Genomic DNA, 26975 nt, shown 5'->3' with positions numbered 1-26975 from the left:
CATCCCCAGAAAGGTTTCCTGGAAGGGCTGTCTACTCAGTGGCAGACATAGTGTTAGGTGCCAGGGAGGAAAATCCACAAATGAATGAGTTAATGAATTAATTGGTTAATGAAAAACATTTAGTACCTATGGTGTGCCCAGCACTGCATTAGGTGATCGGGTTAGAAAGACAAAATTGAAACAGAACTTGGCCTCAAAGGACTTGCCCTCTATTGAGTTAATATTATGTTCCTAGCTCTGCACTAATTTAAGACGTGGCTTTTACCAACACATAATTTAGAATTTAGGTAGTTAGGTAAAAAGTATCTAACCTCCATTAAAAACAAGGAAACCAACCTGAAAATCAGGGGGCAAAATGAATTTCATACTCTTTCCAGTTTCGAACTAAGAGAACTTGATGATTCATGATAGGGAGGAAATGGAGAGTCAGCTTGGCATAGGATTTGCCTTGGAGTAAAGAAATAAATAAATAAGCATTCATTAAGCCCCTACTATGTGCGAGGCACTGTACTAAGAGTTTTACAAATATTATTTCATTTGGTGCTCATAGTAGCTCTGGGAGATAGCTGCTATTATTATCTCCCTTTTATAAATGAGGAAACTGAGGCAGAGATTGTGACTTGCCCAGGGTCACATGGTTAGTAAGTGTCTGAGACTACATTTGAACTCAAGTCTCCCTGACTTCCACCCCAGCACTGTATCCATTCAGGCACCTAGCTGTCTCTGCCTAAAGAATCTTGTCTTGGATGCATCCTGCCTTTATGACTCTGGATGAACCGCCAAAGCTCTTGTTCTGAGCAATTCTTTTAAGACTTTAAGTTGCAGAGGAGGTGCCACCCTGCACTGATAGAGAGTGTTTCCTCATCTGAAAGTTCCCTTTCTCAGTGAAATCAGAGGTCCAGTTCTCATCCGACTACTCTAGTAATCAAGAGGTCTAGAATTCTTTCTCTGCCCTCCTCAATGGGGAGGTAAACTGAAGTCTGAGAATTTACTGTGCTCTCTCTAGATTGCAGAGAGATCAGCCTTAGGGCTAGAATTGTCCCCAATAGAGATTTTTTTTTTCTAGAAAGTGCCACTTCTAGTCTGGTAGAAGAGACTGTGGTGTGGTTATGGCGTGCTTAGGAAAGGGGGAGGGCAACTGGAGTTGTCTCTTGTAAGAGCGAAGGATGCAATAGATGAATAATGTGATGTTTAAAAGTGCTGGGAAACAGGGCAGCTAGATGGTATAATGGGTAGAGCACCAGCAGTTTTTCAGTAATATTATTACCTTAGACAAATGCTGGAAAAAAAATCGACCTTTTTTTATTTTTTTAAGGGGCAGCACGGTATGGTAGAAAAAGCAACGAACTTGAATTCAGGAAGCTAGGATTAAAACCTGTCTCAGACATTTACTCAGACATACATATGCCCTTGAGCATTCCACTTCACCAGCCTCAGTTTCCATATCTGTAAAATGTCAGGGCTGGACTCTGAAGTCCCTTCCAGACGAAAATGTACAATCCTAGGATCATTAATGCCCTGAAGGTATTTTCCTTAGTAGTGATTCAATAGCTGAAATTTTAAGGATATTTGTCTCTAAATGTTTAAGTGGGGAAGAAAATGATGTCTGACCATGGAAAAGTCACTTTGTTTCTCTGGGCCTTAGTTTCCTCATCTGAAAAATGAGTTGGGACTGTGATTATCCTGTTCTAAAGCTACAATTTTAGCATTCTACTATAATTGTAGCCTTTAATTTGGGGTTAAAACTGAAGAGCCTTAAAAAAAAAAATTTTTTTTTTTCCTCCATATTTTCTTTATCAGGAAAGCAGCGGCCCCTGGTGGAAATGTATGAAAACTGCCCCACCAGTCTTCTGACCTCTGGCCTTCTCGCTCTTTTTGCTAAACCATACTGCTCTCTGGCTGGTGGATGCACTTAAGTGTGGGTTGGAGGAAGAAAAGTTGGGAAAGGGCTAGAGCATGAATGCTGAGCAGGATCCCAGGGAAAAGAACACAACTGGCCTGCAGGCAACCACAAAAGCAGTTAATGGTACAGTGGATATACTCCTGGGGCTGGAGTCAGGAAAACCTGAATTCAAATCCAGCCTCAGACGCTTATTAGTGGTGTGACCCTGGGCAAGTCATTTAACTTCTATCTGCCGCAGTTTCTTCAACTGTAAAATGGGCATAATAACAGCACCTGTCTCCCAAAGTTGTTGTGCAGATCAAATGAGATAATATCTATAATACTGCTTAGCATATTACCTGTCACATAGTAGGTGTTTAATAAATATTTATTCCATTCTGCTCCACTGAGAAACCAGGGACAGCAGGGAGGGGGCCAGGCATGGAAGACAAACTTCACAGACTTTCCATTCAGAGTAGAATTGTCTTGCTAATGACCTCTAAATTGAAAAAAAAAAGCCACTAAATTATGCTGCATATTTTTATAAAAATGACCCGAAAAAATTTTCCTTTTCTCTGACAGAAAATGCAAATAGAGCTGGCTGTGAAAAAAACATGCCATATACATACTATTTTGAAGATATGTTTCTTTTCAAAAAAAAAGAACAAGAAGAAAAGGAAAGGGTAAGTGTTTCCAACTATGATCATGGTTAATCAAATTGACACCAAAAGATTTGTTAAGGTTTTCACTCACTTATTATTTCTAATGCATTGTCTTATGAATGAAGGAATGAAAAAAAGCATTTATTAAGGGTTTATTATGGGTCAAACACTGGGGTAAACTCTGGAAATAAATTTAAAAAGCAAAGAGAGTCCCTGACCTCAGGGTGCTTACATTCTAATGGGGGGGGGGTGTTATCCAATATTAAAGTTCCTCTTTTGTGTTTATTAGGGTATTATATGAATTTTGTTATGTATAATCAGACAAGGAGGGGCGATATTTGGCAGATGAGGGTGGGCTGAGAAGCTGTGGTGGTGCACTAGAACCCTCAGGACCCTAAGAGACTCAGAGAAGGTTATCAGTTGGAGCAAGCCAATGCGATAACAAACATTCATTCAGTACCTACTGTATGCCAGCCAGATATTGTGCTAGATGCTCACAGGGTGTTTGGAAGGCGCTCCCCAGCCTTACCTAGATAGAGATCTCCCAAATCGTAACAACATTCTACAGCTACCCTCATTCTAAAATTCAACTAGAGGAAATACAACAAATGAGTAAATACAAAGCAATTTTCCCCAATTGAATGTAAGCTCCTTCAGGGCAGAGATAGTTTTTGTTTTTTGTCTTTTGTACCCCTAATGCTTAATTTGGTGTTTGTCCACATTGAGTTGTTTCAGTCATATCTAATTATTAGTGACCCCAGTTGGGGTTTCCTTGAGAAAAATGCTGGAGTGGTTTGCCATTTCCTTCTCCTGCTCATTTGACAGATGAGGAAACTGAGGCAAACAGGATTAAGTGATTTGCCTAGTAAGAGGCTGAATCTGAACTCAGGTCATCCTGAATCCAAGAACAAAACCCAGAGCCATCTAGCTGCTCTGGCATATTGTAGGTTCGTAAATGTTTTTCCATTAGAACCATTGAAATTCTATGAAGATTTGTGGGTTAAAAAAAAAAAACTTGTATATAAAGGGTTGCCTTTTTTTGCATCAGATCTGTAATTTCACTGGGGTATGGAGAACGGAACATGAGTCTCCAGAGTATGAGGGGGGTATATAATAAAATTTCCTTATATTCTAAATCCTATAACCCAAAGGTGCATTTCCTTTTGTTCTTTCCTGTCCCTAGCAAAGCCAAAAGCTTCCTAATGCAACTTCTTGGGCAGCATAAGACTTTGGAGAATAAAATTATAATAGTAGCTTATGTATCCTTCCCTCCCTTCTCTCTCCTCTCCTTTCTTTCCATCACTGCCTCTCTCCTTTCATTCTCTTCCTTCTTCTCCCTCTCTCATCTTCTCCTCTCTCTGCCATCTCTCTCTCTCTCTCTCTCTCTCTCTCTCTCTCTCTCTCTCTCTCTCTCTCTCTCATCTTACATCGTCTTTATAAAATTTAAGGTTTTCATTTACAACTTTATTCAGCTTTTAATTGGAAGAAAAGGCTATAATGACAATTATGAAGATATCAAAGAAGGGCAATATAACCTTAGAGCTGGAAGGCATCTTAGAATTCATTTACTCCCAAACCCTCTCTTTACAGATGAGGAAACAGAAACCCAGTGACTTGCCCAAGACCACACAGCTTTTGAAGTGTCACAGCCAGGTTCTCTGACTCCAAACTCAATTCTTTTCCTGGCACCATTCTGTATGATCCATTCCATTTGCAAAAAATTTGCTATGTGTGCTTTGTGCACTAATAGCAAAGAATATATTCCAGGCATGTGTGTCCCATCACTGTTGTACCAGATAATAATATGTTATGCTAGAAAATCTTATTTAATCTTCTATATGTGCAGGAAAAAATTGTAAACCGTAGTAGGAGAGTGCATGAAAAAACTACTTTTTCATCCAGAATGAAAAATCGATCACATCTGGGAGAAATACATATTTCTGCTGAATCAGCATCTTGTGAACTCGGTCTGGATTCTGCCATCATCCTCAGCTTAGTAGAAAGTGAGTACAAACCACCCAGTCTTTTCATGATATGCATTTAATTAAAGCAGCAATTTAGTTATGGCTGTCTGTAGGCTGCTAAACATTTAATGTGTGGGGGGAAGGGGATTAATGAATGCATGACACATTTTTAAGTTGTATTACTGACATTTTCTCCATCACTTTCTTAAGTCTAGACCAGGGGTCAACAAACAACTACCTTTGGCTGTTAGTGATAGTTTGCTGACCTCTGGTCTGAAGAATCAGCAAAACAATAAATCAAACCCTGATTATTTGTGAGGTATAAATTTTTAGCTGGTTTTTCAGTTGTGTCCAACTCTTCATTGTAACCCCATTTGGGTTACAATGGGACAAAGATACTTGAATGGCTCACCATTTCCTTCTCCAGATGATTTTACAGATGAGGAAATTGAGGCAAACAGAGTTAAATGACTTGCCCAGGGTCTGAAGTCAGATTTGAACTCAGGAAGATAAGTCTTCCTGCCAGGTTATCCACTGTGCCATCCAGCTGCCCAAGGCTTGGCACACAGAAGGTGCTTAATAAATTTTTTTCTTGACCAGATTCCTTGAATTGCAATAGGCAGTCACATAATGCAGCCCAGTATAATAAATTCTCATAGTGATAGCTGTGAGCCATCTAGAAAAGTTTAAATTACATTTTGTTCTCCCTGTTTACTATTTACATGATGGTGGGTACAAAAACTCAATATGACTTATTTAAAGAGCCATGAATTAGCACTGGAAGGGACCTCAGAGGTCACTGAGTCCATTGCCCAATTTTATAGATAAGGAAATGGAACTTTGTTGGCATAAGAAGCAATCAAAATACCATGGACATTTCCTACTTTGTTGGTCCAAGGGAGGCAGCAGCTTGAAGTCAGTGAAGAGGGGTGTGTGAAGCCTCCTCTGGATCAGAGTTCCTAGACTGAGAGGTAGGAAAGACCTTAGAGATCATTGGGTCTAACTGCCTTCTCTTAGAGGAGAGGAATCTGACCTGAGAGGTGACTTCAGCACAAATGGCAAGAGTTTGTGGTGTATTTGAACATGTCTTCCTGGCCTGAGACAAGCTCTCTGCCCACCACACCAGGTTTCCTCTGGCAGCTGGTCCCAACCCCAGTTTTGCCCTAAGCTCCCTGTCTCCCCTTAGATAGCTCAGTTCCCCCACGTCTAGGCTTTAGTTTCTTCATCCGTAAAAGGAGGTTGGACTCAGTGACTTCTAAGGTTCTTTCCAGTCCTTTATCGAAGACTGTTTGATAGCTAATGCTGACATAACAGTGATGGATTCTGCCAAAAAATAAAAATAAAAAGGAATTTACAGATGAGCAGGAGTGGATACGGTGGCACCTACTTAGAAGGGCTGCTTCAAGTGAGAGCCCCTCAGAAGTCAATACAACTGAACCCCATCCTGTACCCCAACTTTCTTATAACTGAAACAAGAAAGGAAGTTGACCTCTGGGTCTGGGTCAAGAAAACATGTTCCAGAGTCCAGCACAGGGCAAAGTCCAGGTTTGGACCAGCATAATATGAGAAGCTCTTGTGCCAGCAGTTAGAGTCGTGTAGTGGATAGAACTCCAGTCTTGAAGTCAGGAGGACCTGAGTTCAAATCCAGTCTCAGACACTTACTAGCTGTGTGACCCTCTATCTCTCCTCATATATATATATATATGCATATATATATATATACACACACACACACATATATATATATATATACATACAGTACTTTATAAACCTTAAAGCACTATCTAAATAAAAGCTATAGGGATATATTGCATATATGTCATATCTACAAATAATCTCCATTGAGCCTCATAATAACCCTATGAAGTAGATGATATTAGTATCCTCATTTAACAGATCATAGGATACCAGGATCATGGATGTAGAGCTTGAAAGGTGTGAGAAGTGAGACTTGGACTGAGCCCTAGGCTAGCCCCCAGCCCCTGGTCCATGCCCCTTCTTACAACACACACACACACTTATAAAATGTATTTAATGCAATAGCACCATATTTAAAATCTATTTATATGAATCTATGTGTCTTATACACACACACATATATATATATGTATGTATATATGTATGATATGGACAAAATAAACACAAGGTAATTTCAAAGGAGATCCACCAGCAGCAGGAAGGGGAGGCATGGATGGGCTTCATATATTAATTGGTGCTAGAACTGGGTCTCTGGGGACACTAAGGATTCTCCAAGGCAGAGGGGAGGAGGAAGAACATTCCAGACAAAGTCAGGAGACAAAAGAAGGCAGAAAGCTGTGCAGGAAGAACAGGTGAGCAAGTTTGGACCCTAGAGAGTCCTGTATAATGAAAAGGTAGGTTGGAGAGACATAGACAGACAGAGAAAACAGACAGAGGCAGAGAGATGGAGATACAAAGACAGAGATACAGAAAGAGAAAGAGACACAGATGGAGATGGACAGAGAAGACAAAGGCAGAGAGACAGAGATGGGCAGAGAAGACAGAGACATAAAGATACAAAGACAGAGACACAGAAAGAGAAAGCGACACAGAGATAGAGATGGACACAGAAAAACAGAGGCAGAGAGATAGAGATGGACAGAGAAGACAGAGAACACTCCAGATGGACCTCAGGGTTTTCTTAGACACAGCTGCTCTCCAAGACCATCTACTGAAGTTGAGGATTAGTTGAGATTGGGAGTGATCGTTTGAATCCTTCCTCCAGGATCTGCTTGAAGCCCACCAATGCTAGGGCTCCCTCTGACAGGTACTGAACATAGCTTGCTCTTTTGATTGCTTTCATTGTTAGGAAGTTTTTCCTTATACAGAACCCAAATCTTCCACTATTGATCCTAGGTTTACCCTCTGGGGACAAGCAGAACAAATCCAATCCTTCATCAGAGAAGCTGTATGTGACCTCAATGATCGTGTACTGCGTATTAAGACAGATCTGAATTCAGATCCTGCCTTTGACATTTAGTAAGCTGTGAGACTTGGGGCAAAATCACTTCACTTTTTTGAATGCACAATTTATTCTTCAGCAAAATGGTGAAAATGATAGAGTCTACCTCACAGGGTGTTTAATCACAGCTAGCATTTATACAGTACTTTAAGGTTCATAAAGCACTCTGAATGTCTTACTTGATCCTCACAACCACCTGGATGAGGAGGTTCTATTGTATCCTTATTTTACACATGGGGAAACTGAGGCACAGAGCAATTAAGTAGCTTGCCTTGGGTCATGTAGTTAGTAAATATCTGAGGTAGGATTTAAACTCAGGTCTTCTCGACTCCAAGTCTGGCAAATCTGTCCTCAAATATTCAATAAATCAATATTCCTCAAATGAGGGGCTAAATCTAAACTGCTTTTCAAACTTTAAAGCAACATTTTCATATAACAACCCTTGAACTACTTGGTGATAACAATACATCCCCTAGGTCTTCTCTTTTTCAGGCAAGCTCGGAGTATTCCTATAGAAGAGTCATTTTAGTGCCCATTTTCCACACCATTTTATCCCCATTCCCTTCTTACACCCCAGATTTTTTTGGAGCTGTTTATTCTAAGCAGAGAATTATGAGGTTCTCTGACTTTTTTTTTGGCTACTATTTCATGGTTAACTAAATCTTGAAAAAGCTACCAATGATCCATTTTTCAGTAGATCGATGACTAAGAAATGAACTTTTTGTTGTTGTTTCTAATCACTGAATTGTAAAGTCAGATATCAGCTGTTGTTCAGCCTTCATTATTTTTTTTTTTTTTGCTTTTTGGAGAGGGGAAGCAGAGCAATTGGGATTAAGTGACTTGCCCAAGGTCACATGGCTAGCAAGTGTTAAGTGTCTGAGGCCACATTTGAACTCAGGTCCTCCTGACTCCAGGGCCAGTGCTCTATTCACTGCGCCACCTAGCCACCCAAATCCTTCATTCTTGAAGAAGACCAACCACATCAGTATGCTACAATGAAAAGAGCTTTAGCTCCATAGTCAAAGGAGCTGGGTTTTAATTCCAGACACTAATACTTATGATACTTACCACTTTGATGATCTTGGGTCATCTGAAATGAAGGGGTTGGACTAGGTGGCTTCTGAAGTTCCACCCAGCTCTAAATCTATAATTAATATGATTAATATTTCTTTAACAAACAAGTCCAATTTTAAAGTCAGTCTCATTGATTTGTACCTTTGCCAGCATTGTCTTCATAATTATCAAGTTTTTGAGAATCCAAGAGGGGAAAAATGCCTTGTAAGTTCCTTTAAAGAAGGCAATAAATTGAATACTTGGATACATGCACGTATGGCATACTAGGTGTACTGAATATATAGTCATGAGTCATTGTTGCCATTTAACCTAAAATTACTGCTGAATGACTTGAACTGATACTGACCTCAAGTTAAATATATTTCAATTCTCTTAAAAGGAAATGCAGATGCAAAAAAATCCATACAAGAATTTATTCAGGATCAAAGAGAAAGGTTTATGCTGGAGGTAATAAATGAAATGTATTTTTCCTATAAGCTTAGAGTGGAACTATTTAATAGCATTGCCAATGGGTGTTTTCAAAGCATTTTGCATTTAATGAATTTGTACTTACTTTGCTCAAAATTATTGGTCAGTCATTTGGTCATATCTAACTCTTTGTGACCCTGTGGACCATACTGTCCCTGAAGTTTTCTTGGCAAAGATACTGGAGTTGTTTGCCATTTTGCTCCAAATAAGTAGTAATAATAATAATAATAATAGCTAACTTTTACACAATGCTTACTATGTGCCAGTCAATGTGCTATGTAAATCACTTACATTAGTTATTTTCATATTTTAATGTGACTATTCCCAGTCTGTGGGCTACTGACCCATAGGGATATTGCAAGGAATCTAAGGAAGCTGTAAAAAAAAGCACCAGTCATTTTATTAAATGACTCCGTAGAATAGATAAACAAATATAACATGTATTTTTTCCAATCAATGTATGCTAGCCATACAACAAATATTGTGTAGCATGAAGAATTACGAAGACTTTTTTGAAATTAAAAGAGTCCCCATACTGGAAAATATTGACAACTATTTGGAGGACCCAGCAGTTTGGAGGGGAACCATAATGTATAGGTACATCATACTAGGTTGCCCCTAATATGGAAAGTCATCTAGTGTATAACTGGTCCTGAGTCCTCATGCCCTATTAATTCTCCCACAGGGTATTCCTGTCTGATAGTCCAGATAAGGAACAAAGAAACCACCACATGCTCTAGAATTGTATTTGTACTGTTGTTCAGTTGACTCAGTCCTATCTGACTCTTCGTGACTCCATTTGGAGTTTTCTTGGCAAAGATACTGGAGTGGTTTGCCCTTTCCTTCTCTAGCTCATTTTATGGATGAAGAAACTGAAGCAAACAGGATTAAGTGACTTGCCCAGGGTCACACAGCTATAAGTGTCTAAGGCTGGATTTGAACTCAGGTCTTCCTGACTCCAGGTCCAGTGCTCTACCCACTGTACCACCTAGCTGCCTTATAATTGTATTGTATGTCCTACAATTATTCCACTTTAGATCATTAATAGTAATAATTGTAGCTTTTATCATGGACCTAGGACTTATATTTGGAGCAAATCCATACAAATAAAAAAACATGATTGTTTCATATCTACCTAATGTTATATATGTATTTTGTGTATGTATATATGTATATGTATATACATATATACATACATGTATTAAATATATGAATAGCTATTGTACATGTTTATATAATTATAGACATAAGAGAATCGAAGACCAAATAATGGCTAATATGGTAACAGGGAGGAATAATTAGTAAATTCAGCAAGTATCCTGTATACATTTCTATGATCTTGTTTATAACCATTTGTTGGGTTTAAGGAAAATGTTCTGTCTTGATTAGAGCCATTAGTGCCCAGAAGCAAATGAAAATATGCTTGATTTTCATAAATTTGTTTAAATTTCATATAACATACGTTTCACAACAGGGACCCAGACTCAGTCAACATTTTCATGCCAGCTATAATCAGCACAAAAGATTTTACATAAAAATAAACTTTCACAATGGAAATATAAACAGGACCTTGAATTTAGTAATAATTATTCCTTGTTTTGGTGTATGGTCTTTAACCTGCCTATCTATATACTTGTCTATCTATTTATGTGTCTGCCCACTTTTATTATCAGTTTCCTTCACCTTTGACAATAACACTCTATAAATGCTGAAGTATTAGAAAACATCTCTACTAAGGCTAAAGTGGAGTGAAATCTCTTCATGAAATTTCCTGAGGCCACTGACAACAAAAAATGCTTCTGGTATATATTCTGTGTGATTTTCAATGACAGCTGATTAGGCAACATTATCAGAAACCATGGTCTACTGCTCATAGAAAGTAGACTCCTTCTTTTGGGAAACTTTTCTTTGGGAAAATAGGCCCCTGCAATGGAATGTCATCATGGATCATCTTCCTTTCTATGACAGAGAGGACCCTCCTCTCTGGAAATGTTGGGACGAAAATGAAAGGTATTGCCTCAATCAAGTGAGAGTTATAAAACATAGCACTCTTATTTGCTATAGATTCAACATATTTTATTAATGTTCAGAAATTGCATTAAAATACACTCACTGAGAATTGGCATGCATGATTCTTTTAAAAGTATGCATTTAGTTTATAACCATAACTTTAAAAATTTAAATGCTCTACACACATTGTACAATTCCATTTTTATTATAATTTTTGTCATCTTATAATTCTTTTTAATGCTGTAGAGTTCCTATCCATAGCTGAAGATTCCTAGAAATACTAATGGGTTGGTACAAATGAAGGAAAAAGCATTTTGCCATCCCAGTAGCCTACTCTGAATCTGCTAAAAAAAAAAAAAACTTCCTACCCAAAATTGGACTCAAGCAATGCATTCTCTCCTTCTAGAATCAACATTCTTGAGGCAGCTAGGTGATGTGGTGGATAGAGCACTGGACCGAGGAATCAGGAAAGCCTGAGTTCAAATGCTACCTCAGATACTTAGCTATTCAACCCCAGGCAAATCACTAAACCACTCTCAGGCTCAGTCTCCTCACCTGTAAAATGGGAATGATGATAGCATCTACCATTAACAGAGGTGTTGTGAGGATCAAGTGAAATAATATATGTAAAGGTTGATGATTTTGGGGGGGGGCAGACTTTAGAGAGTTATTATTATAGGATTAAAGCAAATCAGAGGAGAAGCATGTTCCTCTGGAGCTGGGTAGCTTTCATAGCCACAAATAAGGTAGATTTCCTACGTTGCCTTTTAATATCAGAAAAAGAAAATGTTAGTGCCAGAGACCCTGATAATAACTGGGCTATCAAAATATGCAGGAGTATGAACTTTAAGGAAGCATGAAATAAATTTGTTCGACATTTACTTGGAAAAACGTCATCAATATTTCTTCTGCCTTTATCTCCATAGTACACATTAGCAACCAAAAGGAAAACAATAATGAAGCTTCAGAGATGTATGGAGATAAAAGAGCAGCAATTCCTTAATGCAGAAAAAAGACTTCAGGAAGATGCCTTTGCTTTTGAAGAATTTCTCCGAGAAAATGACCAGAAATCAGTAGATGCTTTGAAAATGTTAGCATCCTTTCTATCATTAACTTACCTACTTTTTAAAAAGTTGTATTACAAAGAATGGTTTGGTATGTTGTTTGTTTAAACACCAAAGCAAAACTATTTTTAATTGCCTTTTAGAGCAGCTCAAGAAACTATTGGCAAACTCCAAATGGCATCAGAGCTAAAGAAGGCCAACTTAGAAATCCAGGTTGTGAAAAGGTGAGGGTGTCCTGGAGCCTCTTATCATCTTCTAGTTCCAGTAAGATATAAGATCCATGAGGACAGGGACAGTTTTCCACTTTGCCTTTATATCCCCAATTGCACATTGTCCTGAACAAAGGAGGATCTGAATAAAATGTTTTGGATTGAGTTGGTTCCCCCAATAGACTGTAAGCTCCCTGAAGGGAGAGACCTTATCTTCTCTAAATGTTTCATCTCTCCTAACATCCAGTGCATTGTTCTACATCTGCCCACAGTGGGATGTTTGTTCTTGCTGTGGTGGTAGTAGACAGAGTCATGAGTCTAGGCTGCTTTTTGTGACCTTAATGTCATATTCAGTCATCTAAAAGTGATTTAACTTTTGGGAGTGTCTGAAAATATAACTAGATTTTCCTGTGACAAAATTTTGGGAAGAACAGTGGGGCTTAGCTATTGGTGTCACAGTCTACTCCCACTTCTATCACAATTGAGATGCTTCTCCTTGCAATATTTTGCCATCTTAAAAAAAATTTTTTTGCAAGAAGTATTTTGTTACAGAGCCAGAATTTTTCTGTGTCCTCAAAACTGAATTGTGCATGCTTCAGATATAAACGTTTTTTAAATTCCATTTCCTCTTGCTAGCAAGATCAAGTGTTTGTCCTAAGCATCTTTATGACTTAAGAGTAGAAAATCCCTTTTAACTCCAGCTAATTCTTCATCAACAACCTGTAAACCCTCCCGCTTCAAACCATATTAATTTGCCAAATTCCAAACAAAATCCAAAGAACTGGTGTTAATTTGAAGCACCAAGACTTCTCTCAGCCCTCAGGTCTGCCATTTTAAAGAATGTATGGCCAAGAAATCAAGAATAAATAGGCTCGGTAGAACAGAGTGAGACTTTCCTTCCTTTCCTCCTCAGCCCCATTTTGTCACCAGGAAATATACCCCAATCACTTGGATTATGGAACTAAGAGGAAAGTCCCAGGGTTTCAGGACTACTGTTAAACTACATACCAATAACATGTTAAAGAAGCAAACTGGGATGGAAAATGCTGTTATAATGCAATATTATTGCTAAAGGCAAGTTGTTTTTTGTTTTTGGCAAGCCATGTCCTGAAGTAAATATCAATTAACTATGAAAAAACAAAAGCAAACAAACAAAATAGCTCAGGTCTTACTCCAGTACTCTATCCATATGCCACCTAGCGACTTCTATAAAAGTTACAGACCTTGGCTACGTTTCTAAGAATGGCACAGTCACTTGGACGGTCTGTGTTTTTTTTATGGAAACTTTATTTCAGTCTGTAGTTGTCGTATATATGTAGAAAAGAAATGTTGTTGTTGAGTTGTTTCAGTCGCATCTGACTCTTCATGACCCCATTCCAGGTTTTCTTGGCAGAGATACTAGAGTGGTATGCCATTTCCTTCTCTAGATCATTTTACAAATGAGGAAACTGAGGTGGGCAGGGTTAAGTGACTTGCCCAGGGTCACACAGCTAGTAAGTGTCTGAGGCTGCGTTTGAATTCAGGTCTTTCTGACCCCAGGACTGGCCCTCTATCCACTGCTGCCCCAGAAAAAGGATGTGGAACAGGATAAATTTGTGGGGTCAAGTCACAGGATACATTTCAAAACACTTACCTCTATTAGATTGTCATCTCATTGAGCACAAGGACTGTCTTTTCCTCTTTTTATATCCAAAGTGCTTAGCACAATGTCTGGCATACAGTAGATTCTTAACAAATGTTTATTGGTTGATCAGTTGACTGATAGATTTGTGTAGATTTTGCCTTACTTTATTCTCTAGTTTAGTTTAGTTACTATAGATTTGCCTTACTTTTTTCTTTAGTTTTTCTATCTCCTTAAACTGACTGTGACATTATAGATACGAGTAAATGATGTACTATTATTACGTTGCTCTAAGAACTGACATCACTGGGCATTTATTTTAGCTTGCTCCTCCAAAACATTCCTCATTCCTCTCCAACAGGTTCTACCTCTTACAGGGTGCATTTCCAGACCTTCCTAGTTTAATTCACGTCCATAGATTTTTCTAAATGTGAGTTACTATTTGTGGCAATATAGAGATAAAAGCAAGACAGTCTTTGCCCTCAAAGAGCTCATATTCTCCTGGGAGATGCCATATGTATACATTTAAGTAAATACAAAGTATGTCCAGAGTTGTCCAAAGTAATTTTGGGAGGGAGAAAACTGGTAGGTGGAGGTGGACATCAGAAAAGGATGAAGGAGGTGACATCTTTGCTTTACTTTTAAGGAATCAAGGGTGGATATGATCTAGAAAAAAACAGGAATATAATCATTTCATAAGCATATTCAAGTCCTAACAAAAAGCTTTTAAAAAGCTATTCTCATGGCTTCTCATGTATAATCAATATCATATTGCTTACCTTGTCAAGGGGTGAGAGAGAGAGAATTGCAAAATTTTTGTAAATGAAGGTTATGATTGCACATGTATTTCCTGTATCAGATTACTTATTGTCTTTAGGAGAGGGGTGGGGAGAAAGGGAAGGAGAAAATTTGGAACTCAAAAAATTTTTAGATGAATATTAAAAATTGTTTTTACATGAAATTAGGGAAAATAAAATATTAAAATGAATGTTAATTTTTTAAAAATGTAATTAGGAAAGTTTAATGAAATAAAAAAATATTTTTTAAAAGAGCTTTGCTCAGATTGCTGACACTTAAAGGGGTGATATGATCAGATTGTTCAATCACTTTTATTTTTCTCCTCACCCTACTACTAACTTATTGCCCAGTTGTATTTTTCAGGTATAAACTCTCCTTCACTCTGAGAAATAGCATCCAAGGATCTGTAATTCTCTTTATATTTTTGTTAACTCTGAGCCCCCAGTCAGAGAAAACACTTCTGACAAAATACCTCAGTGTTAGATCTATTTATTTCTTATCTCTGGGAATGTTTACCTCCCAGTTGCTTCTTCCAACTGTATTTCTAGTAAGTATACCTCAACAAAAGAAGGCTGGTATTTACCATCCTTTACAAACACAAAATAAACATTAAAAAAAGGATAATAAATAAACTTTTTTCCTCCCACCTATACCATGCCCAGAGGAAAACACTTCAGACTTTCATAAAGGGAGGCAGGTGCTATTGTTATATCCTTTTTACAAATGAGGAAACTGAAGCAAACATATTAAGAGACTTGTTCAGGCTCACACAGCTAGTGGGTAGATGTCTAAGGCCAGATTTGAAGTCAGATCTTCCTTACTCCAGGCCAAGAACTCTGTTCACTGCGGCCACCTACTTTGCCCTAAATTGGCTGGTGCAGTGATTGTTTTTGTTTGTTTCTATGTAAAACCAATGCATAATGTGGCCCCTCACATGAGTGAGTTTTCTTTAAAAGATCTTTTGATTTTATCAATATAGGGATCCTCTATTGGAACCTACTTTACCAATGCAAGGTGGCCCCTTTCTCTTTAATTTATAGGCTCAGTTACTTGCCCAAGATTACATAAAAAGTACTTCAGAGCCAGCTCCTTCCCCTCTGTGCCAGTAGCATCTCACCTTTACACATAGCAGGCATGTAATACCTGATTGTCGGATTGTATTTTGTCTGGTTAAGTGGGTAGGCTCATATAACCTGTCTATGCAACATATGGCTAAGAAAATGTACTTTCCAAAGCAAGATTTCTCTTTAACTTACTGTGTTTATATACTATCTCACACTTAATGTAATCTTTGCTATGTTTCTTTTGAGTAGTGAAATTATGAAAACGGAATTCCTTCTTAAGGAGTACATAAAATATGGATGTTTTTTACTGAAATTATCTCCCAAGACTTGGCAAGTCCAGCAAACATTAAAGAAAATGAAATCTAAAGATACTTCAGTCCCTAGCCTTCCAAAACTGGTACCAAGTGAGTTATCTTGATTCTTTAAAATATTTAATATTCTGATATCCTATAAATATTAGAACTGCTTCAGTATTGCATACAATATCAATAATTTTAACTACCTTTTGTATATACACACATTTGGAAAAATGCTCTCTCATTAGCCTCATCAGTTCCCATGGATTTAATCATTATCTCTATGCAAATGACTCCAAGATCTGTATAAGCAGCTCTAGTCTTTTTCAGGAACTCTAGTCCCACATTTGTTGTTGTTTCTGACTCTTCCTGACCCTGTTTGGGGTTTTCTTGGTAAAAGATACTGAAGTAGTTTACTATTTCCTTCTGCAGCTCATTTGACAGATGAGGAAACTGAGGCAGGCAGGTTAAGTGACTTGCCCAGGGTCACACAACTAGTAAGTGTCTGAGGCCAGATTCTAACTCAGGAAGAGCCAGGCCCAGCACTCTGTGCACTATAGCACCACCTAGCTGCCTCCACATTACTAACTGTCTATTGGATATTTCCAACTGAATGTTCTCTACTCAGGTGTGTGGAGGCCAGCTTAAAACCACTGACAGTCAATTGTTAAATGTTCTGTGAATAGAGTGAATAGAGCACCGGCCTGGGAATCAGGAGGACCTGAGTTCAAATCTTGACACTTACTAGCTGTGTGACCTTGGGCAAGTCACTTACCCCCAATTGCCCAACCTTCTCCCCTCCAAAAAGCAAAGAAATAAAGCATTTTTGATAAGTGCATTCCAGCACAATTGGCTTCCTTTGTAATCCTATGTATTTTATTGTCTCCATTTAAAAACATTATTCCAAGAAGGGATCCATAGCCTTCATCAGACAGCTGTGGGGGTTCACAACACAAAAAATTTAGAACCATTCCCCTCAAGGTCTCTCTGTTACACCACCTTCACCCCAAATTGGTCATAGGTGAGCCAAAGTAATCAGAGACTTCCTCCCTCTGATAAAAATCCTAAACTCTTCCTAAAAAAATGGGGGTAAAGGGTATTGCTTTTAGGTGAGTCGTAATAATTAGAATTCATTCTAGACATTTAGAAGAGGCTACTGCTCTTACACAATAATTATCTGAGAGAAAGTGTCTTTCTTGGGCTGATCTGAGAGAGGGAAGCAGTTGTTGGAGAAAGTTTCACAGTTGTTGGAGAAAGACTAATGAGTGTTTGCCTTTCAAATTAGTTCTCAGGCTTCCGAGTGGGATGCTTTTTTATTTTTTGAAAGACCGGGTATCCCCATCTCCCTCAGGCTGGCAGTATAGAGGCTACCCACAAACCTGATTTCACTAGTAATTAGTGTGGGCATTTTGAACTGCTCCATTTTCAATCTGAACTGGTTCACCAATCTGGTGGTCTTCCACTCCCAGTTGGTTCACCAGACTGGCGGTCTTCTAATTCCAGACTTACTGTGGACACCTGATTAGCTGAGCTGTACTGATATGCAGAATTCCTGAGTTCAAGGGATCTGACAGCTTTGGCTTCCTAGGTAGGGTGGGCTTATAGGAGTATACCACCATACCTGGTAGACTATGATGCTTTCAAAATTCTTTCTTAATATTTTTAAAAGAGACGACAAGGACCCAGAGTGAATAATAGAGGGTAGACTTGGATTCAGGAAGAAACAAGTTTGAATCTCCATTTACTTAGATATTTATTAGCTATGTGACCCTGGGCAACTCACTTAACCTCTCTTGAACCTTAGTTTCCTCATCTATAAAATGGAATTAATAATAATAACACCTATTTCATAGGGTTGTTGTGAAGGTCTAATGTGATAATATGCATAGTGTTTGGCAAACCTCAAAGCACCATGAGCAAATTTTTGGTATTATCATCATCATCATCATCATTATTATTTATATTGTTATAAACGGTTATAATCTAGAAAGTATCAGGAGGGCAACCAGGGTGCTAAACAGCCTCAAGATTGTCATATCATATTAGGACTGGTTGTCCCATTAATCCCCAGAAAGACCACAAGACCCATGAGTATTAGCAACCCGCTCACATGTTAAACAGATTTCAACATTTTTTTATTAAGTATGGATTATAAGCAAGCATTATATATTGATATACTGCCTGTCTGAGATTTCCATTTTGCTCATGATGGCATTTTTTCCGCTTAGCATCATAGCTTTAGAGCTAGAAGGGACCTCAGAGTACAATCCCCCTCATTTTATAGATGAGAAAACTAAGGCTGAGTGAAGTTAAGTGACTTGCCCAGGGTCATACAGGTAGTAAATATCTAAAGCTGGATTTGAGCCCAGGTTCTCCTAATTCTATAGCCTTTTTTTCCATTGATCTTTTCAGTTGCCTGTAATCTTTAAAACAATTGGGAATATTTGGAGAAATTGGCTCAATCGGTTGCCTCTCTCAGATTTTCCTCATCTATGTTATCAAATTTTTTGCTGTGATTTTATGTCATTTATATCACTTGAATTACTTCGTTATATCACACAAGTAGCTTTGTCATTGTTGCTAGCTGAATAATTTAAGAATTTTGGTTTTTATTTTCAATGCCAGAACCATTGGCCTTGAAGAAGTCAAAGTTAGACAAAGATAGTCCAAGGAGAATTTCAGGATTATTCTCTGTAGAAGACGGTAACACTTCAAATCTAAATGACCTTGAAGACTGCCATGTCAGTAGATAGTAACCTATAATGTAATGGCTACCTACACACTTCTGACTGAGTTTTACTTGCCATCTACATTAATTTGTCTTGGCATTATTGGTCAGAGATGAGAAGAAAGGAAATTTGCTTTGGATGCTCCCTCCTCCCTTTCTTTCCTTCTCCCACTCTTAAAGTGCCCCCCCTTTATCTTTCTCAATCTGCTATTTCCATTTAAGATTTATCAATTATTATGTAGTATACTACTGGAAAAGAGCAAATTTCTGATTTTCAAAAAATGAAAGCGAGTGGAGTCTTCCAACTATAGGCCAGTGAACTTAACTTCAAATTATGGTAAAATTCTAGAACCTATTCTTAAAAGGATGGCTAGTGAACCTCTGGAAAATGAATTATCATCACAGAGAGTGAACATTGAGAACAGGTCATGCCAGGCTAACCTTATTTCCTATTCTGACAGTGTTACTAGACTGATGGATAAAGAGAATACTATGGAGCTGGTCAGTGGTATGCTAGTAAATGACTAACCAGTTCTCTAAAAATGCACCAACACTGCTAAGTTTGATTCTAGTCTTTTTGTAAATTTCTGGGAGTAATATAAATATACTTACCTCTGACTATAAAATTTGTTAGAGAGAGAGAAAACTGTTGGTCTGCACCTTTATGTTTAAGTTGTATTATTAGCATTTTCTCTATAACTTTCTTCATTCTAAACAATCAAGAAAGCAATAAATGAAACCTAGATTTGTAGTATTTGCCAATTTCTGAGTTGTAAATGTTTACACTAAAAATTTAATAATCAAAGTAAGCCAGTATGAACTGGCTCCAGAATACCCTTTGTATCAGGATGGTAGCCCAGCATTTGGTGCTTTTTTTGAAGGAAAGATGGCAGGATATGGAATAAGTGAAAGTACAGTTAGATGGATTTGAAATTGATTGAATGGATGGACTTTAAAAAGGTGTAGTCATTAATGGTTCAACAAGTGCTCCAAGGGTTTGTGCTTTGCCCCAAGTGACACATTTTCATCAGTGATTTAGATAAAGGTATAGATGGCATGCATCTCAGATTGCAAAGAAGCTGGGAAAAGAAGTTAACATGCTAGAAGACAAAGTCCTAACCTAAAGCGACTTTGACAGATTAGAATATTATACCATAGCTAATAAGATGTTATTTAATAGGGTTACAAATAAAGTATTTCACTTGGACTTTTTAAAAAATCAAGCTTTACCAATATGAGATGGGGTATATGTAGTTAGACATCACTTCCACTGAAAAGGTTCTGAAGTTTTTAGTTAAATTACAAACTCCACACAGTGTGGTAGCCAATAAACTGATGTCATCTTAGTCTGCTTGAGGAGAAATGTAGTGCCCTGGACTAGGGGGATGATAGTCCCACTTGTACTTTGCCTTGGTCAGATCCCATTTGGCATATTACGTTCATTTCTGGGTGCCATATTTGAACAAGGACATACCATGTTTCCCGATAATAAGACACTGTCTTATTAATTTTTTTTGGACAGAAAAACACCAGAGGGATTATTTTCAGGGGAGGGCTTATTTTAATGAACATTGACAGCAATTTTAATAAACAGGTAAATGTGAACAAAAAAAATGTACCTTTATTCAATAAGCAAATCACTGGGGAAGAACAGGATGATATGCTCACTGCTGCAGCTCTGATTGGATGCAGCTCGGAGCGCAGCGTGCGTTTCACGGAGGGGGGGGGACGGTGCATACAGAGGGTACCGTAATGTAGCATGTAGCGCAGGGGATCACCTTCACTACAGTAGCAATCTCAATAGGGCTTATTTTGGGGGGAGGGCTTATTTTAGAGGAATCTTACACAGTAAGGGGAGGGCTTATTTTTGGGATAGGTCTTATTATCGGGGAAACATGGTAGATAATCTAGAGAGGAGCCAGAGGAGTGCAACAAGGATGGGGGTGGACCTCAAGATTATGCTCTACTAAGGACCAGTTAATTGGAATAGGGATGGTTAGCCTAAATAATGTGACTAGTTGTTGGAATGTTAGCAAAGGATTAACATGGTTATTGGGATAAATGTGTCTAAGAAACCTGAACGCACAGAAATTACTGACCATGGTTGTATCTTCAATATGGAAGCCAGTATGTCTATCCCAGGGCTGGATATACCTTTGGTATATAAAAATTAAGAACTTTTTTTGTAACAAAAGACATGTATATATTTGATCTTTTGCTTCCTATTCCTTAAAATGGTAAGGAAAAGCCCATCTTCCTCTTCTTGGTCTCTCAAAGAGCTCTTCTCAGATTTTGACAGAAGTCAATGAGCCAGATAGGCAGATCAATGTGGAAGTATTGCCCTGTAGGTATCTATCAGGTCATTGGGAAATGGGTTTGCATATATTTATCTGTGGATATGATTGATTCTCACCACTAAAATGTAATCTTTTTGAGGGCGGGGATTGCTTTGTTTTTGTATTTCCAGAATCTAGCACCACGTAGGAGGATTTTTTAAAAGTCATACAAATCATGTTCCTATATTAGCCATGTTCCAAAAACAACAATAATAATAAAAAGCAAAAAAAAAAAACATAAATAATTTTAAAAATATGTTTCAGTCTGTACTCAAAGTTTATTAATTTGCTTTCTGGAGATGTATAACATTTTTCATCATAGCTGTCTTGGATCATTGTCTTGATTAGTATAGTTAAATCTTCCACAGTTGATCATTGTTACAATATTGCTCTTACTGTGTACAATGTTTTCGTGGTCCTGCTCATTTCACTTTGCATCAGTTCATATAAGTCCCAGTTTCTTCCGAAAGTATCCCCCTCATCATTTCTTACTGTACAATAGTATTCCATCACAATCATATACCACAACTTGTTCAGTCATTCCCTAATTGATGGGTATCCCCTTAATTTCCAGTTCTTTGCCACCACAAAAAGAGCTGTTATAAATATTTTTGCACATATAGGCCCTTTTCCCTTTCCTTTGATCTCTTTGGGATCCAGACCTGGTAGTTGTATTGCTGAGTAAAAGGGCATCTACAGCTTGATAGCCCTTTTGGCATAGTTCCAAATTGTTCTTCAGAATAGCTGCATAAGTTCACAACTCTACTAACAATGCATTAGCATCCCTTTTTTCTACATCCTCTCTAGCACTTATCATTTTCCTTTTCTGTCATGTTAACCACTATAATAGGTCTGAGGTGGTACCTCAGAGTAGTTTTAATTTGCATTTCTTGTTTTCCATGTGACTAGTGATAGCTTTGATTTCTTCTTCTGAAAACTACCTATTCACATCATTTTGCCATTTATAAATTGGAAAATGGCTCTTATTTTTATAAATTTGGCTCCATTTCTTACATATTTGAGAAATAAGGTCTTAATCAGAGAAACTTGTAATATTTCCCCTCATTTTCCTGCTTTCCTTCTAATCTTAGCTGCATTGGTTTTTTTTTTTTGTCCAAAAGCTTTTTAATTTCATATAATCAAAATTATCCATTTTGCTTTCCAAGATACTCTCTCTCTTATTTGGTCATAAAGTCTTCTTTCTTCCATAGCTCTGGCAGGTAAATTTTTCTATGCTCTCCTAATTTACTTATGATATCACCCTTCATGTCTAAATTATTTATCCATTTTTACCTGATATATAGAGTGTGATAGTGGTCTATTCCTAGTTTCTGTCAAACTACTTTGCAGCATTCCCAGCAGTTTTTGTCAAATGGTAAAATCTTGTCCCAAAAGCTTAGATCTTTGGATTTATAAAATTCTAGATTATGATTATCATTTACTATTATGTATTGTATAGCTAATCTATTCTACTAATCTATCACTCTCTTTCTTAGCCAGTACCAGATTGTTTTGATGATTACCACTTTGTAATGTAGTTTGAAATCTGCTCCTGTTAAGCCACCATCCTTCACATGTTTTTCCATAGAAATCCTTGATATTTTAGACATTTTGTTTTTCCAGATGAATTTCCCCCCCAACTCTATAAAATAATTCTTTAGTAATTTTATTGGTGTGGCACTAAGTAAATAAATAAATTTCATAAAAATTTTCATTTTCATTATATTAGCCTACCTATGAGCAATTAATATTTCTTCATCTCTATTTCTTCTTGCTGGATTTAGTTAACATGTAAAAATTCTGATGATTTACGTGGGTTTATTTTATATTCTGCAACTTTGTTAAAGTTTTTCATTGTTTAAACTAGTTTTTTAATTGATTCTTTTTTTTCGTTATTTTTTTTTTTAAAAGCAATTGGGGTTAAGTAACTTGCTCAAGGTTACACAGCCAGTTATTTCTGGGTGTGGTGCTGAGTGTCTGAGCCCGGGATACGATCTCCAGGTTGTCCCAACACTGGAACCAGTGCTCTTACTCGCTGAGCCACCTGGCCGCCCCTAAGCAATTGGGGTTAAGTAACTTGCTCAAGGTTACATGGCCAGGTGTTTCTGGGTGGGTGCTAAGTGTCTGAGCCTGGGATTTGATCTCCAGGTCTTCTCAACACTGGAGCCGGTGCTCTTACTTGCTGTGCTACCTGGCCGCTCCTTAATTGATTCTTTAGAATTCTCTAAGTATACCATCATATCATCTGCAAAGTTTTGTTTCTTCATTGCCTGAAATTCTTTGAAATTGAAATTCTTTCCATTTCTTTTTCTTGTCTCATTGCTACAGCTTTTGTATATTATTATTTTGGGGGGAGGAGGGCAATTGGGGTTAAGTGATTTGCCCAAGGTCACATGGCTAGTTTTTGTGTTAAGTGTCTGAGGCCGAATTTAAACTCAGGTCCTCCGGACTATAGGGCCCGTGCTCTATTCAACTGTGCCACCTTGCCGCCCCCTTCCAGCTAGCATCTTGAATACCATATTGAATAATTGTGGTGATAATGGACATTCCTACTTCACTACTGATTTTATTGAGAAGATTTCTGTCATATCCCTGTTATACACAATGCTTGCTCCTGGTTTTAGATAAATACTATTTTTTTCATTTTAAGAAAGGCTCCATTTATTCCTATGCTTTCTAATTTTTTTTTCCCAAATAGGAATGGATATTGTATTTTGTCAAAAGTTTTTTCTGTATCTATGGATATAATAATGTGATTTTTGTTGTTTTTGTCATCGATACTGGTCAATTATGCTGATAGTTTTCCCAATATTCAACCAGCCCTGCATTCCTCATAAAAATCCCTAGTCGTAGTATATGATCTTTGTGATATATTGCTGTAATCTCTTTGTTAGTATTTTATTTAAAATTTTTGCATTGATTGTCATTAGGGAAATTGGTCTATAGTTTTCTTTCTCTGTTTTTGTTCTCTCTGGTTTAGGTATCAAGACCATATTTGTATCATAGAAGGAATTTGGTAGGAATCCTTCTTTACCTATTTTTAAAAATAGTTTACATAGTTATTGGAATTAATTGTTCTTAAATATTTGGTAGAATTCATTTGTAAATTCATCTGGAGCTGAGGATTTTTTTTTAGGTAGCTCGTTTATGTCTTGTTCAATCTCCTTTTCTAAGATTGAGTTATGATTCTGTTTCCTCTTTTGCTAATCTGGGCAATTTATATTTTTGTAAATATTCATCCATTTTCCTTAGATTGTCAGTTTCATTGACATGTAATTGGGCAAAATTATTCCTGATAACTGCTTTAATTTAATTTTCATTGGCAGTACATTCACCCTTTCATTTTTGTTACTGATAATTTGGTTTTCTTCTTTCTTTTTTTATTCAAATTAACCAAGGGTTTGTCTGTTTTATTGGTTTTTCATAAAACACGTAGTAGAATCTTAATAAATGCTTTCTGATTGAGGAGGGCATTAGCACCTGGAGGGATTGGGCTAGGACCCAGGAGTGGGGAAGCTTGACCTCAAGATCACACATGGCCCTCTAGGTTCTCAAGTGCAGTCTGCAGTCCTTTGACTGAATCCAAACTTCACAGAACAAATCCCCTTAATAAAGGGATTTGTTCTGTAAAACTTGGACTCAGTCAAAAGGCCACACCCAAGGACCTAAAAGGCTACAAGGCTGCAGATTCCTCACCCCTGGAGGTTTTCTATAGGTAAGTATATTCATGAGGCCTAAAACAAAGAGTTGTATGAATTAGGGTTCTGAGTGACCAGGAAGGCTTTAAAAGAAAGCAGCATTTGCTGAATGGAAGGCCATAGAACGTGAGACGTGCAGGAGAAACAACAGGAACAGTGACTAGTCCGGTTTTGTTACTGTATAGGTGGTGGGTTGGTAGCACAACATGAGGCTTGGAACGGGGCCTCAGTTTCAGAATATAAAGTTCTTTGAATGCCAGGAAAGGGAGTTTGTCGTTCTTGTTCAGTTCTTTCTTAAGTTTCATGTTACTATTGTTCAGTCATTTCAGTTGGGTCCAACTCTTCATGACCCCATTTGAGGTTTTCTTGGCAAAGATACTAGAGTGCCATTTCTTTTTCCAGCTCATTTTATAGATGAGGAAACTGAGGCAAACAGGGTGAAGTGACTTGCCCAAGCTCACACAGCTAGTGTCTGAGGTCAGATTTGAACTCAGGAAGATGAGTCTTCTTGACTCTAGGCCCAGCACTTTATCCACTATGGCATCTCCTAGTTGCTCCATTGCCTCTGTAGACAGAATATATATAAAGAAAATGGAAGATAGATAGATAGATAGATAGAGAGAGAGAGATAGATGATAGATGATAGATAGATAGATAGATAGATAGATAGATAGATAGATAGATGATAGATGATAGATAATAGATTTATCAAATTTATCAAATAATGCAATATCAAATTAGATAAAAAGTAGTTAGGGAGGGACAATGATGATCACTGTAATGGTAATAAACTATATTTTTAGCAAGTGGATTCTGAGCTGCCAATGGGACATCCAAGTGGAAATGGTCCTATGGGTAGTTGGAGCTGCAGGTCTAGAGCTAAGAAGAATGGTCAGTCTTGGAGGTATCGATTTTGGAGTTAACAGTACAGAGGTGGTTGAAGGCATGGGAGTGTAAGAGCCTGCCATAATGGGGGCAGTTAAAAAGAGAAGGGAAAAATTATAAGGAAACACCCATAACACCCATAGGGAACACCCGCATGGGGGGGGGGGCAGGGAAGCAAGGCCAATAAGGAGCAGAGATAAGGAAGACTTGGTATGTACATTCTACAACCTGTAACTAAAAGTTATAACACCTGTCTCTGTCTGTCTGTCTCTCTCTCTCTCACCCCATCCCCCTCCTTTTAGGGACACTACTTCCTCCAAAGGGTCGATCATCCAAGGAAAACTTTGACATGATCAAGAAGATGACGGCTGTGGAAGACTCTGGCCAGGCAAAACAGGAGTCTGGAGGATCTGAGGGGCCTTCTACTTCCCGAAGAAAGAGAAACTCAGAAGGTGGCCGTCTCAAAGCCTGGGAAAGGGACCTGTACTTTCATCAGAGGATCAAGATCAATAATGATTGTCAGCATATGGATCATGTCTACACTAGCCAGATGAAATGTTCTTCTTATACATGAAAGGGAGTGAGGGGGTAAAGAGGGGGGAAGGAGGCTGTTGAATCTTGAATCATGGGGGCCACTCAGTGTCCAGAGGTCTCCAGCAGTACCATTGGGTTGTGAAGGGAGAAGAGTAGAGGGTGAGGAGCGATGAGCTCCTGGATCCCTGCCAGGCTTTCTGAGACCAACAATATGTATAGTTTACTCAATTCCTAGTTTCAGACTTGAATTTAATTGTAGGTAAAGATGTCCCTTGGTAAGTCATGTCCCAATGCCTGATCTTTTGTTGTTGCTTTTGTTGAGGGGGGAGGAAGGGGAGAGAGAGTTTGATAAATAGCTGGACCTTGATTCAGGGAGGCAGTTGGTAGGTGAGAAGTTCAGTGTCTCCTACAGCTGTTATCATTTATTCAATCTGAACCTAGTGGATGGAGTACCAGGCCCAGAGTCAGGAAGACCTGACTTCAAATCTAGCTAGCCTCAGATACTTACTAGTGGTGCAACCCTGGGCAAATCACCTGACTGCTATCTACCTCAGTTTCCCCATATGTAAAATGGGGATAATAATAACACCTACCTCCTAGGGCTGTTGTGAGGATCAAGAGAGAAACAATACTTGTAAAGTACTTAGCACAGTTCCTGCCTTAATGTTAGTTTTTATTATTTCTAGTATAATTCCACAAGCA

The 26975-nt window shown here is 38.0% G+C and overlaps 1 protein-coding gene across 1 annotated transcript in view; it reads left to right on the top strand.

The window, feature by feature from the left end:
* The first annotated feature begins 2496 nt into the window (after positions 1-2496).
* The window catches only part of CCDC38 (coiled-coil domain containing 38), a 47311-nt gene continuing 22832 nt past the window's right edge, over positions 2497-26975 (top strand). The window contains exons 1-7 of the mRNA XM_069095067.1: positions 2497-2565; positions 4391-4547; positions 8942-9009; positions 11967-12130; positions 12248-12328; positions 16046-16200; positions 26042-26222. Coding sequence (XP_068951168.1) covers positions 2497-2565; positions 4391-4547; positions 8942-9009; positions 11967-12130; positions 12248-12328; positions 16046-16200; positions 26042-26222 — 875 coding nt within the window. The remainder of the gene's footprint in view (positions 2566-4390; positions 4548-8941; positions 9010-11966; positions 12131-12247; positions 12329-16045; positions 16201-26041; positions 26223-26975) is intronic.

Source organism: Petaurus breviceps, unplaced genomic scaffold (genome assembly GCF_028583685.1).
Source record: "Petaurus breviceps papuanus isolate PSGF00001 unplaced genomic scaffold, PetGlider_PUasm1.0 225, whole genome shotgun sequence".
Classification (NCBI taxonomy): domain Eukaryota; kingdom Metazoa; phylum Chordata; class Mammalia; order Diprotodontia; family Petauridae; genus Petaurus; species Petaurus breviceps.
The sequence above is the reverse complement of the archived record's forward strand: the minus strand, read 5'-3'. Positions and strand labels throughout refer to the sequence as shown.